This window comes from Sebastes umbrosus, chromosome 10, assembly GCF_015220745.1.
Source record: "Sebastes umbrosus isolate fSebUmb1 chromosome 10, fSebUmb1.pri, whole genome shotgun sequence".
In the NCBI taxonomy this organism is placed as follows: Eukaryota; Metazoa; Chordata; class Actinopteri; order Perciformes; family Sebastidae; genus Sebastes; species Sebastes umbrosus.
In genome coordinates, this window is record NC_051278.1 from 17,298,625 (window position 1) to 17,314,105 (window position 15,481).

General features: G+C 39.6%; 2 protein-coding genes across 5 annotated transcripts in view; one reads left to right on the forward strand and one right to left on the reverse strand.

Moving 5' to 3' along the window:
• The first annotated feature begins 328 nt into the window (after window positions 1-328).
• phf3 (PHD finger protein 3) lies at window positions 329-15,426 on the forward strand. 3 transcript variants are annotated; one of them, XM_037782221.1, is made up of 16 exons: window positions 329-487; window positions 3,831-4,095; window positions 5,011-5,127; window positions 5,230-6,538; window positions 7,602-7,878; window positions 8,283-8,334; window positions 9,789-9,894; window positions 10,014-10,170; window positions 10,283-10,399; window positions 10,649-10,771; window positions 10,868-11,012; window positions 11,796-11,982; window positions 12,066-12,213; window positions 12,321-12,410; window positions 12,629-12,824; window positions 12,914-15,426. In XM_037782221.1, exons 2-16 carry the CDS (start codon window positions 3,858-3,860, stop codon window positions 14,689-14,691), a joined length of 5,040 nt encoding a protein of 1,679 aa, XP_037638149.1. In that variant the 5' UTR covers window positions 329-487; window positions 3,831-3,857; the 3' UTR covers window positions 14,692-15,426. The 3 variants fall into 3 exon arrangements, with proteins under 3 accessions (XP_037638149.1, XP_037638148.1, XP_037638150.1); XM_037782220.1 differs by having other exon boundaries at window positions 3,842-4,095; XM_037782222.1 differs by having other exon boundaries at window positions 3,842-4,095; window positions 7,602-7,869.
• LOC119495593 (protein eyes shut homolog) overlaps window positions 15,301-15,481 on the reverse strand; it is a 102,873-nt gene continuing 102,692 nt past the window's right edge. For both annotated transcript variants that reach the window (XM_037782225.1, XM_037782224.1), the window contains exon 28: window positions 15,301-15,417. The gene's annotated coding sequence lies outside the window, so the exon portion shown is untranslated. The remainder of the gene's footprint in view (window positions 15,418-15,481) is intronic.

The following is a 15,481-nucleotide window of genomic DNA, read 5'->3' on the forward strand; positions in this document are numbered from 1 at the left end:
TAACATTCTCGGTACAAAGAAACTTAATAAACCTAATATTAATATAAAATAAGCCAGTATAGATACAGGAACAACATATTATATACAAAAAAAATAGATAAAGTAAAAAGAATATACACAAGTAAAATAAATAAAATTTAAAACAATAAAATAATTTATATATACATATATATACATTTTGAAAAGTTGACTCAAACAACATAGTTTGCTCTTCAAGACAGTTAACCCCTCTGCATTCTTGTTCACAAACCATACCTATTGAAAACCCCCTGTAGATATAGATATGTGTTCATATATCTGTATACTGTATCAGCTGCTATGCTACCTGTAAACAGAAACCACGTGACGCTCCTCGCTGCCTGTCAGCTCTCTGCAGCAGCAGCAGCCACAGACGGCCGAGGAGTTGGAGGAAGTTACTGGCAGCAGCTGTGAGCTAGCATGTAAACCTTTACACGAGTCTGGTTCAGCCATTGCAAGTAAGAGAGAGGTAAGAGTCTCACACATACATGAGGACACATATCTCTAACAGATGCACGTGGGCGTGATCATCTAACGACCTGCATGCGAGCAGGCTGCAAACTAACTTGGTAGCTCAAAAGGCCTAGCTATGCTAATGCTAACCTAGCTAGCATGTTTAACTTATATATTTATACATTTATGTATTCTAGCTTTTCTGACACGTATTTTTAATAATGTAAATTATATTTAGAGGAACATTATTAGAGTTTAAAACGGTGAGTTATCTCTTCCTTTTATAAGTTGCAGCGGATTGTTGTTAGCTGCCATGCTAACGTTAGCATGCTAACTAGCTTCATTGAGGAGAAGCTAAGCTAAGCTAGCTCATCAGATGAACGTTGTGTCTCATATTAAGTTGTATTAGGTGACATTAAATCAATTTGTTTAGAGATTTGCTGCTATATTTAAGTAATGTTGGTGTTTTTGGTTCATGCACTTGTTCACTATGGGCCTGCTCAAGGTTGTATTAGTTGTATTAAAATAACAGGTGATTTAACATTCCTCTCTTTGAAGGCTCTCCAAGTTGCTCATAGGAGTTGCATGAATATAACATTACCTCACGCTTATTAGCAGTGCACATGTTTTATTCAAACGTGAACGGACCCACGGAAATGGTCAAACACTGTGATGCTAGCGACGGGGGTTTAACGCTGCAAACCTGGCAACATGTACAGCTGATGAGAGGCATCACAGAAGTTTATAGCTGTCTGTCACTCTGTGTGCAACAACTGTAAGAGACATTCAGGCAGAAATCAATCACCTTGCTCAAAGTCTTTTTATTGGTATTCTTTACAAAATCCATGTATTTTTATATCTGGTACATTTTTTTTTTTTTTTTTGTGATCAATTTTTTATTGGTATTTAAGCAAAATTATATAGGGTGGGGTTACAAATTGATAGATCACCAATAGAGTAAAAAATATATATATATAATCACAAATGTCCATGTACTAATCAATACAGAATTGGCAAGCAGCTACAGAAAAAAGAAAACATTGGTACATTTTTTTTGTACTTTGTACTACTAACTTTTTTACTGCCTTTTTACTAACATGTTTTGCACTATGGAACTGTGATGCTGGAAACTTGATTTTCCTTAGGGATTAATAAAGTTACTATCTATCTATCTATCTATCTATCTATCTATCTAAATCCAATAAATAATTGTATAAACAAATTATACCCCCCATCCCCATTCCTATAACAATATTACTGCACCATTAAATAAGCAAAGTTAATTTAATAAACAATTACATTTATACATATAAATGAATTAAATCCGATAGCAACATAAATCAAACATATACCAAACAAAAACAAATAAAAGAATAAAAAAAGGAAAAGACCTACAAAAATATGTAAATTAAAAATAATAATAATAAATAAATAATAAAACCTAAGTATAAGTTATGAATTATATGTAATATGGGGTCAGCAGTTTAAAACTTCAATGTCAGTTGTATCCATTTTTTTCTATATATATTAAAAAGGGCCTCCATATAGCATGACATTTCTGAGCACACCCTCTTGTAGTATAGCGAATCTTCTCCAATACCAAATGATGTATGAAATCAATCACCTTTTGATTTGAGTTTTTCCTACATGGTAACCTGTATGAGGGAGTGCTAAAGCATAGTTTGGTTAATCAGATTGATCAATCATTAAAGGAGAAAGGAGCCCTTAAAGTTGACACATGTTGGACCCCCACTCAAAACCTAAAGACACAGATATCTTCTTCTAAAAATAAACATAACATTGTGGTTCTCTGATTATTGAAAAGCAAACAAAGGTTATCCACAATTTAAATACTTTTTTATCCAAAATAAACAAATATGCAAATAGGTAAATTAAGGTAACCTGTAAACAGGGAATGAAATTAGCAGGTAGAAATTCCAGGTCACCTGCCACCATGGCAGAAATGTTTTCCTTATATTAATAAATACTATTTTAAAAAGCAATTCCTAAGTTTGAAATAGTCAGGTATTAAAGTTACGTGATATATTCCATATTTATACTGTCTTGCACTGATTCAGTGTTTACAATTCTGAAGCGTTCTACATATATTTCAGAAGTGGCAGACAATATGATATATGCACATATTTTTTTCAACCCAATTGCAGAGAACATCAAGTTGCTCCTGTAATTGAATTAACATGTTATTATGTCTACTGTTATTGTGATGGCCCACTGGCAGATGCAGACATAATGCTTTTCAAAATGTACACATTCACTGAGAAAAACAAGAAAACTACTTCAACTTAGGTTAAACATGTTATATTTATTTTTATGTAACATGTTCAAACAAACTGAAAACAAATCATCATACTTTAACAGGCTTGGATGATGCTATCCCTGAGACAATCCTGAAAATAACAAGGGCAAATTTTACCTATTTCACAAGTATACCTCCACACCGTAGACATATTTGTTTTTGCACCCGCTTCCTCAACGTTTCGCGCCTCGTGTGCATATACGAGTCATCTTATTGGTGTGTCATATCTGAGGAAATTTTAATTAATGGCCAATGTCGATATTCTTATTTTAAAGCCTTTATCTGCTGATACCGATGATGTGCCAATATCATTGTGCATCCCTAGTGAGTAGGCCAGTCTAACACATAAATCCTTTAATGTTGCCTATGTTACTTCTGTTTTCCCATTTCTTTATCATCACATGACTGAAAACAGAAACTAATGAAATTAAAGTACATAATAAGGAAGCCCAACTCAGCAGAAATGTGTAGCGCAAAGCACTTCTTGGCAAACTGACTATTGTACATGTCTTTTTAACTAGCCTATAGATCAATTTTTCACACTGCACCAGGTCTCAAGACTATTTGGTCCTTGAAAGTAAAGTTAATACTAAGATTTGGAAATTGGCTCTTAAATACTGTGCTCCACAAAAATGGATCAATCTGCAGAAGCTTGTGAATTTAGACATGCTAATCCCTTTTAATTAATTCAAATTTAATCAATTTAAATCTCTTTTGACTGGCATTGCAGTGTAACTGCATGTGTTTTCTTTGAATTGATGTTGTCCCTTATGTTGGTCTGTTTGTTGTATACTTTGTTGATGTACACTGTAACTTTTTGTGCGCTTTTATGTACTGTAATCAAGTATGTGTGTATTTGTATATGTACATGTGAAGGTGTGAAGATCTTTGTTTTGAAGCCACTTTGAGATTAAACCATAATGGTCCCCTGAGCCCAGTTAGATGGACGTGGTGCATGATAGCTGTCTTGAAGCATTATTGATATAATTTTGCTTGATCAAAATGGGTCATTTGATGCCTTCTCTCCCTTCTGTCTGTGTTGTTTTCATGCAGGAAGGCAGCAGCATTCATGGATACTGTGGACACCTTTAACCATTTAATACCCAGTGACCAGTTGGACGACTCCCTGGTAACAGGTCAGAACCAGGAATGTGAAGCCGGTAATGAGTTTGGGCCCGGACTCCGACCGGAAGATTCACTAAAGAACATGCTCAGTGACAAAGACCCCATGTTTGGATGCGCAACCTCTCAGTTCAATCTGCTGGACAATGAGGACTCCACTTTTCAGGAGGTTGCTGGCTCAACAGGTACGTCAACAGACAAAATAGATGGTAAAAATGTTGATATGTACTGATTCCAAACTTCGATTAAAAGCCAACTAGCTTGATTAACAGCTACTACCAAAACTTAATCAGAAATACTTTATTGATCCTCAGAGGGAAATTGGGATGTTACAGTTGCTCTTATATAAACATAAATAAATGTAAGGAAATAGAATTTACAGTATAAATGCCAGGGTATTGCACAGTTTAATTATTGCACAAATTATTGTACAGTTAAGTTACAGTTCATGTGGCTCCTTCACAATATAGGCCATTCATAATTAACTAGAAAACTTGGTAGAAGATGTTTTAAGTATACATTAACAGCTTACTAACATGTTTTCATCAGCAACGACTTTTCTCTGATATGCTCAGTTTTAAATTTTTACGTCTCAGCTCTCTCAGCAGCGTCTACGTTCAGCTAACCACCTGAAAGATGGTTGATAAAATGAATCACATAGGCAGATCGCCCTAGATTTGGATATGCAGGGGAAAATCCTCACTGTCAGCATCTGTTTGTATACAAACATTTTAATGTCAGCATTAGCACTATCAGATATCACATTCAAACTGTGTTTTATTTTGAGTAGTACAAATCACCAGTACCCATTTAATGTCATGGATATGTTTTGAAATGGTGAAGACGTAGAGCAGCTGAGGGAAATTCAGTAATGTTTTATATTTATTATTTTATTAGATTTTAAAAGAGACATTTTAAAAAGACAATATACAATGATGCGTCATTATTAATGTGCCAGTGTCAGCCAAATGGCTAATTTTCAACCGTTGTGATTGCCATTTCTCTTTCTATCAGTGTTAAATATTGTTTTCTTTGTAGATTTGGCCCTTACATTGACACACAGGGAGATAAACTACATTTATTTCTTTTGGCTGTTGCAGGTCTCACTGATGGTTCAGCATCCACAGGCCTCAGCAGTGAACTGACAGTTGCAGACACCACACAAGTAAAGCAACCTGTTGGCAGGCGGAGGAAACGTCCAAGTAATTCAGAATACGGTAAGTTGCTCATTTAGATTCCTGTTTCCACCGTATGACACCTTGAAATTACAGCTGTGTGACACACATTTTTCTATGTTTTGTTCCTTCTTGTTGAAACAGAATATAGCAGTGGCCCAGAATCTCCTAACACATCCACCAACGCCATGGACCGAGTACGACCAGGAAAGAAACCAGCGAACAGGCTACAGAAGTCATTTCTTATTGAGAAAGGAGTTAAAGGCATCCAGCTGAAGAAAGAATTAACTCTTGGAGGACGTGTTGATGTTAATGATTTTAATGGTGGGATATGGCTGAAGCCTTCCGTTGTATTGAGACGACTGACAGTCACAATTGCAGGATTCAGGATTGAGCTGCTTCCTGGACCCTCTTACACACAAAATGTTGAAGCGAGCCAGTCTGCGTGCCTTGACGGTGTTTTTTCGTATGCTGGGGACATTGGGTTTGCTGTGCTGCCTGACGATGCTGTCAATGTACAGAAACCAACACCTGAGAATGTGGCAGAGGTGGAAGTAATAGAGAAGGGCTCTGCTGATGATGTAGCCCTTGGGCTGGGCCCGTATGTGAATCCTAACGACGTGCAGACCTCCAACGGGACTTTAATGGGGAGTGCCTGCACGCAAGAGACAAAACTTGACAATCAGAGTGTTCCTGAAAAGGAAAAGCCAGTCAGTGAAGAAAAAGACGACATCAACGAGCCACAAAACATTGAGAACAACAGAACTACTGTTAGTAATCAGACTGACAAGGAAAAACAGATTGTGGACAAAACACTGCTCAAGTCGAAACAAGAACTGACTTCTAACAAGAATAAGGACTTGGTTTCAGGTAAACCAAACAACATGATTAAGGGACATAAAGTAACCCAAAACATGCCATCCAAAGTCCAAAGAGGAGACCTGCACAAAATGAAATCTCTGAAGGAAAAGAAAGATGTTTCACCTTTGAAAAGGCCTGCAGAAATCACCCAAAGTGAGCATGCTACTAAGATGCAGAAGACACAGGGCACAGGAGAGAGTAAAGTGAAGCCAAAATCACCAAGTACACCTAGCCCTGTAGTGAAGAGAAGCCCATCATCTGGCAACCGTGTGGATCAGCAGGGACCAACTAAACCTACTCATCCTCCCAATATCTCCAAAGTTGAAACCAGTAACCCGATGCCCAGTCGTCCAGGCCAATCTTTAAAGATGCCTGAGGAAGGAGGGCAGAAACTGAAAAAGCCTGAAAAGATCCTCCAAAGACAGAAAAGCAAAACTTCAAGAAGCATCTCCGTGGATGAGCCGCAGCTGTTCATTCCAGACAACGCTCCTGTTGTGAAGAAGGAAGCTGCTGAGGAGCAACCCGCCAACAGTGAGATTGTATGGGATGGAAACAACTGTTGTGGCCAGTGCAAAAAACACCACAATAACATGTAAGTGTTGCGAGACAGATCACTAATTTGTTAGTCAAACTTAATTACGGTATGTTGCAGATTTAACTTGACAGTTGAGGTTTTTGTTACAGAACTGTGACCAACACTGAATTGTTGATAGTTCTACATTTACTCAGCACAGCATGCAATATTTGAGGGAGTTAAAAGGACCAGTGTGTAACATTTAAGGGGATCTACTGGCAAAAATGGAATGTAATATTAATAAGCATGTTTACTTTAGCGTATAATCACCTGAAAATAGGAATTGTTGTGTTTTTGTTACCTTAGAATGAGCCGTGTAGGTCTACATAGGGAGTAGGTCTTCTTTGTGCAGCCGGCCGCCATGTTTCTACAGTAGCCCAGAACAGACAAACCACTGTGTTAACTTTTCCTGTTTGGGCCGGAGTCGGTAACGTTACTCACTCCGGAGTTAACCCCCATCACTCCACTCAGCCGCTGGGAATCAAGACACGGGAAACCTCTGTTGGTCTTGATAGCTGCAGCATTTATTTCTGCACAAACTGCAACTTCCACTGTACATTCACTTGATATTCCCAGAGCTAAACTAACTCTGTCTTCTGTTCCTCTCGCTCACTTGTTCGCTCACACACGTTCGCCGCCGCTCTCTGCTTCACTACCTACTTCCCACGTAACGTTACAAACACAATACGCACTGGCTCTGCTATTCTCCAAATGACCTACGCTACTCTTACAACAACTGGCTCTAGAGAGGGCTATTCACGTTTTCACGTCGGCCACTGTAGTTCTCCTACACGCTTAGCACACGGGAGAAGTTGCAATCTGCAACCTCACCGCTAGATGTCAGCAGATGTTACACACTGTTCCTTAAAGACTTGAAATGATGGATATGATGAGGGGAGGGTGAAAGCTAATGATGTACAATTATCAAAAGACCTGACTGGCTTATAGGCATTTATGTGTATGGCACAGAACAAAAATGACACCAATATTACAATTCCCTTTTTGTTAGTTCAGAGCGTACCTGGTGATCAGACTGCCTATTTGCTAAAACACCTTTTAATAATATCCGTACTTTGTTTAGGTTCATGGTAGGCTGCGGACGCTGTGACGACTGGTTCCACGGCGACTGCGTTGGTCTGGACCTGACGAAAGTACGCGAAATGGAGGAGGAGGACCAGATGTACGTGTGCTTGAAGTGCTGTGAGGAGGAAAGCAAAAAGGTTGAGCCAGAGCCCCCGATTGCAGCCAAACCAGAAGTTCAAGTGAAGACGGAGGTCCAGGATGTTAAGCTGTCTCCCAATCCCCAACCGGGACCGTCCCAGAATATCCCATCAGGGGGGGTCAGACCAGTAAGAAAGGTGAACGGCGTCACCATGAGTTCTTTAATAAAGCTGTTTGAACATGCATTTATTTAAATGTTTCATATACAAAAGATATTTTATTTGCCCCCCCAGCTAATTCATCCTCTGATATTAATCATAGCCAGTGTTACCACTAAACAAGGGTTTGTTGTCTTTTTGCTTTTACTTTGCCTCTACAGAAGGTTTGCATGTGGGTGTGTGGTAAACATGGTGTACTCACCAAAGTTTAGTACATTTTCCCACTCACCCTGTGTTTTTTTTTTTAAACCATTGGCCAGGGGCGGGGGGTATCATATTTCATGTGGTGTCTTTTTAATGTCTTCATATTTGTTGATATTTTCTTTAATGACTGAATGAATTAATATGTCTAATGTGCTTTTCGCACGTCTCTCCTAAAACAGGATCCTGACAGAAGGCAGTCCTCAGATGCCAGAGAAGGAGCTCATAAAACAGGTAATTTTTTGGGGGCTGTGAATGGAAAAATATGTTTGTTTTTTGGCTTGTTCTGTTTTTTGACATACTACTCTGTGATTTTTTTCCTTACATTTTTATGGTATACTATACAATGACTTTTTTTTATGACATACATATTATTTGCTCCCATGTCCATTTCATACCGCTGGGGTTGCAGCTGAGAGAATAAGGTTAAAATAGTCATAAATGCCTAAAATATATCTTCTATTCTATTCTATTCTATAAGAATACATCAAAGCAACACATTCATTTAACAGAATACACAAATGTAATTATAGTCAGATCTACTCGTGATCTAGATGGGCCAGTGATATTATAAGCCTGATAATTTACACATTCACATAGTTGGCAATTTTTTGCCAGCTGTCCTTCCTGCATTTGGCAGCTGCAACTGTGTTGCTGTTAGTCAGGAGTCTTAGTCTTCATTTGTAAAATATGCCGCTCTGCTGACAGTAGACTTGTCCATGTCCAAACACCACCCCTTTTATGTGAACACGCTCATAGCCAGATTGGGAAACCCTGTGTTGATTTATCGAGCTGATAACCACCGTCGTAGGACAGCCTGATTGCGGTTGTTAGGTTTAATGAAACATATGTTGAACCTGAGTCGAAGTGCAGACTTGTGGCTGGGTTCATGGTTCAATGTTTTACAATATGTAAACAAGATTGAACGAAGACAGTCACAACACATGAATACTTTTTAATCAAATTTAAACATTTTATTTATACATAGGGTGATACATAGGCTTTTGTTGTATAAATTGAAAAACTTCTTAAGACCTTTATACTGCCAGTTCAGATACGACTTGTGACAAATGTCATCACCAAATTATGCTCAAGACTTTGAACAAAGGCTGTTAATTGTATATCTCTACAACCAGAAAAGAAGTGTATGAACTAAACTTTTAAAGACTTCTGAAGCCAAATTTTATACTTGAATGCTACAACTGTCCATACGCTGATGACAGGGGAGATTTGGGTGTAGCATGATTCCGATTTCAGCTCACTGTTGTTTTTGACAACTCAACAAAGTTTACAGTTGAGTTGCAACACATCAAGTGAGCGGGGAGTCACAAATACGGGGAGTCGCATTTTAAAAACAAAAAAATAGAGTGTATCTGTAGGGTAAGGGTCTCTTAAAATAGCAGCAAACAGTTTTGTTGTGTCGCTTCTGTTGTTACTGTTTGCTTCTATTATTGGAAACCCAAATGTGGCCACAAAACCAACGTTGCTGAAAATCATCAACAATAACATCTACAACTTGCTTTGCATTCTTGTTCAATACAGAAGAGGATGAAAAAAATCGCATTGTCCTTTCTTAGATATTATATAATGTAATCACAATGCTGTGTTGAATCTTTGATATTTTGTAATCCTTGTGGTCACAGATTTCCCCCACCTGCTCAATAAATATTGTCATTCTATCCTCATAGGCTTTTATCTGACAAAAAGTAAGACTCAATCTTCAAAGAAACCGGTGTCTGTGGAGGCAATCAGGCGAAGTGTGCGTGATTCTCTGAAAGAAATCCTTATACAGAGGTAAGTATTTCATGACTGAAAGTAATTAAAAGAATTGTGTAAATACAGAAGGTTTTTTTTTAATTGAAAAACTTAACAAACAACTAAGTGCACCAAACGTTATACTTTCTACACTTTAGGTTGAAGGAGTCTGATTTGAGCGTCTCAGTGGAGAGGGCCTCTGAAGTTGCCAAGAAGACAGAGAGAGAGCTTTTTCACTTGTATAAAGACACCGACAACAAATACAAGAACAAGTACAGAAGCTTAATGTTCAACCTCAAAGATACTAAAAATAATGTAAGTACCATTTTAAATCAGACATGATCCAAATGTAAAGTTTTTTTGGTGTTTTAATATAAATATAGTTACATTTGTCTTATTTCTTTTTTTTATTTTTATTTTTCTTTAGGTCCTCTTTAAGAGGGTTCTCAAAGGGGAGATTTCTCCTGGTAACCTAATTCGAATGAGCCCCGAGGAACTGGCCTCGAAAGAGTTGGCTGCTTGGCGACAAAGGGAGAACCGACATGTAAGTAATACTTAACTCTTTGTTGTGGATTTCTTACTAATTTTATTGCATAAATTCACAGAAAATTATAAATTAACAGCTCATAATTTTAAGAAGGTCAAGTTAAAGTTAACCTCAGAAAGTAGTATTAACATAATATTGTGAGATGTTCTTTTTTATCACATCTTTTTTTAAAGGATGGTTGTATTTTGGAATGCAAAATATTCAGTAGCCCTGTAAAAAGTAATAATAAAATTCCTCATTTTACAGACTATTGAGATGATTGAAAAACAGGAAAGAGAGGTCGAGAGACGGCCGATCACTAAGATAACACACAAAGGTGAAATTGAAATTGAGAGCCAAGAACCAGCGAAGGCACCTGAGCCTGCAGAGGTAAGGGACAAGACGAATATTACTCTGCATTACTTTATATTTACTAGTAAAAGAGTCCGCTTCAATTTCTTTTATTTTTTTCTCTTGTCTTGCCAGCTTGAGCCTCCTCCTAAAGTGACTGAAGTCTCAGCGGAACCACCAAAAACCCCTGAGGACAAAGCCGAGAGCACCAACACGGAGAAAGACACCACCAGCCAACACAAGTCTCACTTATTTGATCTACACTGCAAAATCTGCACAGGTAAACCCTGACACAAGAACAAAAGATCCTCATCTTAGCCATTAAAGGGATAGTTCGGGTGTTTTGAAGTGTGGTTGTATGAGGTACTTATCCATAGTAAGCCTGTTACTTAGAGTAGATGACGGTTGGCACGCCCCCAGTTTGGAGAAGCAGACCGAAGTACCGACACTAGAGCAAAGCAATACAGTGCTGTGGACGTGGATGGCAGAAAAAACATATTTTAGCCACCTAAAAGAAAGGTTCACCTAAAAAAAAATCTATATCCGTTTAAGTGTATGCTATTTTTTGAATATTTTCACCGCTTCATCTTGCTGCCAGACAGCCCTTTCCTTCTCCTTCTGACAGGGAACTGAACTGAGAGTGAAACTTATCTATGCTCCCTTCAAAGCCAACTCAGATGACAAAAACGGCATGGATACGTTTCACTTTAAGTTCGGTTTGCTGTCGAAAAATGTTCTAAATATAGAATATACTTAAACTGATTGATATGTGTAGGTGAGCCTTTCTTTTAGGTGGCTAAAATATGTTTTTCAGCTGGCCCTGTCCACAACTCTGTATTGCTTTGCTCCGGTGCTCCTATCTGTTTCCCGATGCTGGGGGCGTGCCGACCGTGATCTACTGTAAATCATACACCAACGATGGATAAGTACCTCAAACAACCCCACTTCAAAACACCTGACCTATCCCTTTAAGCTCTACCTTTGTTGCCATGTTTTTCTGCTTATGCGTCACTATCCTAAGTTACCGACTTGTTGTGTTATGTTTTTTTCTTATTTCAATAAGGTCGTATGGCGCCCCCTGTAGAGGAGGTACCAACCAAAGTGGTCAAAGTTGCTACTACAGTGGTTAGGAGGCAGTCCACGAAACCTGAAGAGACGAAGAGCACAGCGACACCCGCAATCGACGACGATCTGCACCTCACCGTTTTAGAGGAGAGCTTTCGAAGCGCTCACTCAGGCTATGAAGCAAGGTAAGCAGTTATTCCTGACACTGCGGTTCTCGTGTGCAACTCATCTTTGCAAGCTTGCTCCATTTCCCTTATATTTGTCACAGGTCGGATCATAAACCTGGAAGAGAAGAAGAGGCCATTTTCCTTTCCAACTTGGAGTCCCCGTGGCAAGGACTCATTCATATGCACTCTGTGGCAAAGTTTGCGACAAAAGCTTTTCCCGTCTCAGGCATTTTGGACAACCTGACTGAGGTAAAGCGGACATAACTGAACAGATTTCGAGTTTGAATAGCTGCTGCAAAGTATTTTAGACTTAAATACCGTCAGTAAGGTTTGATCTTTCTTCTTTTTTCCAATAGGACCTTCCTGATAGCATTCAGGTTGGCGGAAGGATAAGTCCACAGACGGTGTGGGACTACTTGGAGAAGATACGGGCAACTGGAACAAAAGTGAGTTTTTGGCAGCTTTCCTTCTTAAAGGGATTATACAGCCTTTAGTAAAATTCAGTCATTAAATCTAATCACCCACCCTTATGTCCAGACAATTAACATCCAGATTTGTAATGTCATGTGATGCATTATAAAGCTGCTCCATTGAAGAGTTATGGTCCACTTCTTGCACAATGATTGCAGATTTTACTGACACATGCTTTTTCTTTCATTAAAAGGAGGTGTGCCTGATTCGCTTCTCCCCTGAGACGGACGAAGATGAGATCTCCTATACTCTTCTGTATGCCTACTTCAGCAGTCGTAGGCGTTTCGGGGTGGTGTCCAATAACCTGAAACAAGTGAAGGACATGTATCTCATTCCTTTGGGAGCCACTGAAAAAGTTCCACATCAGCTTGTTCCCTTTGATGGGCCAGGTAACCTGAACACTAAATGATCTCCTTTCTGTAAATTACATTACAATTTCTCATATTTTAAACTCAAATTAATCTTTTTCATTTGACAGGTTTAGAAAACAACCGCGCCAACCTTCTCCTCGGACTCATTATTCGCCAGAGACCGAAAATGGATTTTCTTCCCGTGGAGATGAATGAAACTGCCAGGATTATTCCTGAAATCAAGCCCATCATCGTTTCTGCAAAAGAAACCAGAGCAACAGAGGAGGAAGAGAAAATCTTCCTTTCTTCCTTGACTACTCCACATAAAAAAGAGAAGGACAAACCACTTAACACTACTGAAGATGTTGATGAGCCGATTACAGAGGCTTTGGAAGAACCATCTGCATCAGAGGAGACCAGCAGTCAGGAACCCCAAAAACCACTGCGCTTTCTTCCAGGTGTGTTACTAGGCTGGGGAGGGGAATTACCGCCTCTGCCAGATCTTGGAGTTAAACATGCAACAACAGCAGACGACAACCAGAACACGCGACCAGTTCCAAAGTCTGAGGCATCAACTGGAAACTTGAAAAGTCCAACAACAACTGCTGCACAACGAGAGCGCTTTGTCATCAAGAAGAGAGAAGCTAAACCTGTTAAAGCTGAACCGGAGCTATCCGGCCCGACTGATACATCTGCTGCAAACAACTCATCAGGAAAGGATGCTGCAGTGGTGACACACAGTGCACCAGTCTCTCTGAAAGATAAGCCTCCAGATGTATCGACTGAAGCATTCCTGGCAAGCTTGTCTGCAGCTCAAAGCGGGACTGAAACGAGCAGCGCTGCCTCTGCAAACGAAGGCGATGCAGGCCTTTTGTCTGACTCTGAAAAAGCACCGTCTGAAGGGAGCTCTTTGTCGCAGTCAGAATCCCAGGCTGCACCAGCTCACACCAATAGTTCAAAACCTCCTTTAAGTGGAATATTGAAAAAATCTTCCGCGTATTCCAGCGTGGATGAAGATAAAACAACGGTGATACAAAAGGATGAAGCCAGCCACCCAGCTCCTTCGAGTCCCAAACCCGTTCCCGTGTTGAGCAGCACTAGAAATGATCCGGTTACACTATTTCACCAAGGATTTTTACAGCTTTCTCAGGCCAAGAAGAAACCTGAGGAAGAAAAGCAAACAACTATTCCATCATTCGCTGGTGAAAATGAAGGTCCTGACATGTCCCAAGCTTGTGCTACAGTAACTCAGACACTATATCCAACTACAGTCCAAGGACCACAAGCAGTGTGTTACACAGAAGCCTCTGAGCTCCAACACGACACAGTAATGGCATCAGCTCTCCCAGTATACAACAGCGCTGCACCAATCCCATCACAGCAGCAACAGCCTCAGGTACCTGGCAGCTACGAATACCCAACCGGTCCTCCTCCTGACACGTTCTCCATCCCACACACCCAGCATCAGAACCACAGTGCACCGTGGGCTCAGGACGGCACTTCACAAGCTCTCCCCGGACTTCAATCGCAGTACGCCGAGAGCTACCCCGAACCAGCTGGCCGACCTCCATCCCTGGCCAAAGACTATAGGCGTCTAGAGGAGCGATACAGTGACCCGTGGGAGAGGCCACGAACGACTGAGGAGAAAGACCACCACGGGAGGCACAGCCATCAGAGGGACACTCATCACGGGAAAAAGAGCAGACACCACGACCGGGAGAAAAAGCGCGACCGCAGCCACGACAGAGAGAGGAGTAGGCACCACGGACACTCAGACGACCGCTATGGTGAGAAGAGGAAAGAGAGGCACCACAGCGATGATCACAGCAGCCGTCATAAGGACAGACACCGACATAGACGGGACTCTGATTATGAGAACGGACGGAGAAGTTCAAAAGACAGTTAATTATGTTGGGTTTTCTTTTAAAGCCTTGCTAGCAAGCGTTGGAGGCTCTAAGAGACTGTTGGCTTGTTGGTCACGTGGCTGGTTCAAAACACTTTGGCTGTATTGGCTAACAGTGAAGTTGTTTGTTATTTTATACAGCGGTCTGCAGCTTATACGCCATTTCCTTCATAGAAGTTCCTTTTTATGTTATTGACGGTGCAGCCAAAGTGAAATATCATTTCAGTGGTATTGTGAAGAACTTTGTAGACGTGTTCTCTTCAAAACCAAGAAGAACTGAATATTGGAACAATTTCAAAAATTTTAACCTTTTTATTGTATATATATCTTGTTCATATTGAGCTGCTGTGCCGACCACAAATGATCAGTTAATGTTTTCAGTCTCGTGGTACAAAAATAAGTATGGACCATTTGGTGAACATTTTTAAGTTGGCATGAATGTAACACAGAAAACATTGAACTGAGGACCGTGATCTAAACAGCAGCTTTGCTTTTTTTTCCCAAACTTAAATTCTTTTAAATTGCTTAAATATTTTATAAACTTACTTTTTTTTGAAAAAGTATGTACATTTTGGCTTGTAATATACATTAGAGATGAAGTGTGCCTTTGCACTGTGTTTATGTACAGTTCGTAATAAAGCTAATCCTTTTTTATTATTGATTATAAAAAAAAAATCTTTTATGTCTTTCTAAATGTTTAAACGTAAAACCACCTGGATACAGAATTACCTTTAAAAACATACTAGTATTACACATCTCCTTATAGACTGGTTTATAGTGAGGCGCTAGAATT

Coding starts and splice junctions, on each gene's coding strand:
- phf3 (XM_037782221.1), top strand. CDS start 3,858: ATGGATACTGTGGACACCTTTAACCATTTAATACCCAGTGACCAGTTG. Junction 8,335..9,788: donor AGAAGGAGCTCATAAAACAG/GTAATTTTTTGG, acceptor CTATCCTCATAG/GCTTTTATCTGACAAAAAGT. Junction 12,411..12,628: donor TACGGGCAACTGGAACAAAA/GTGAGTTTTTGG, acceptor TTTCATTAAAAG/GAGGTGTGCCTGATTCGCTT.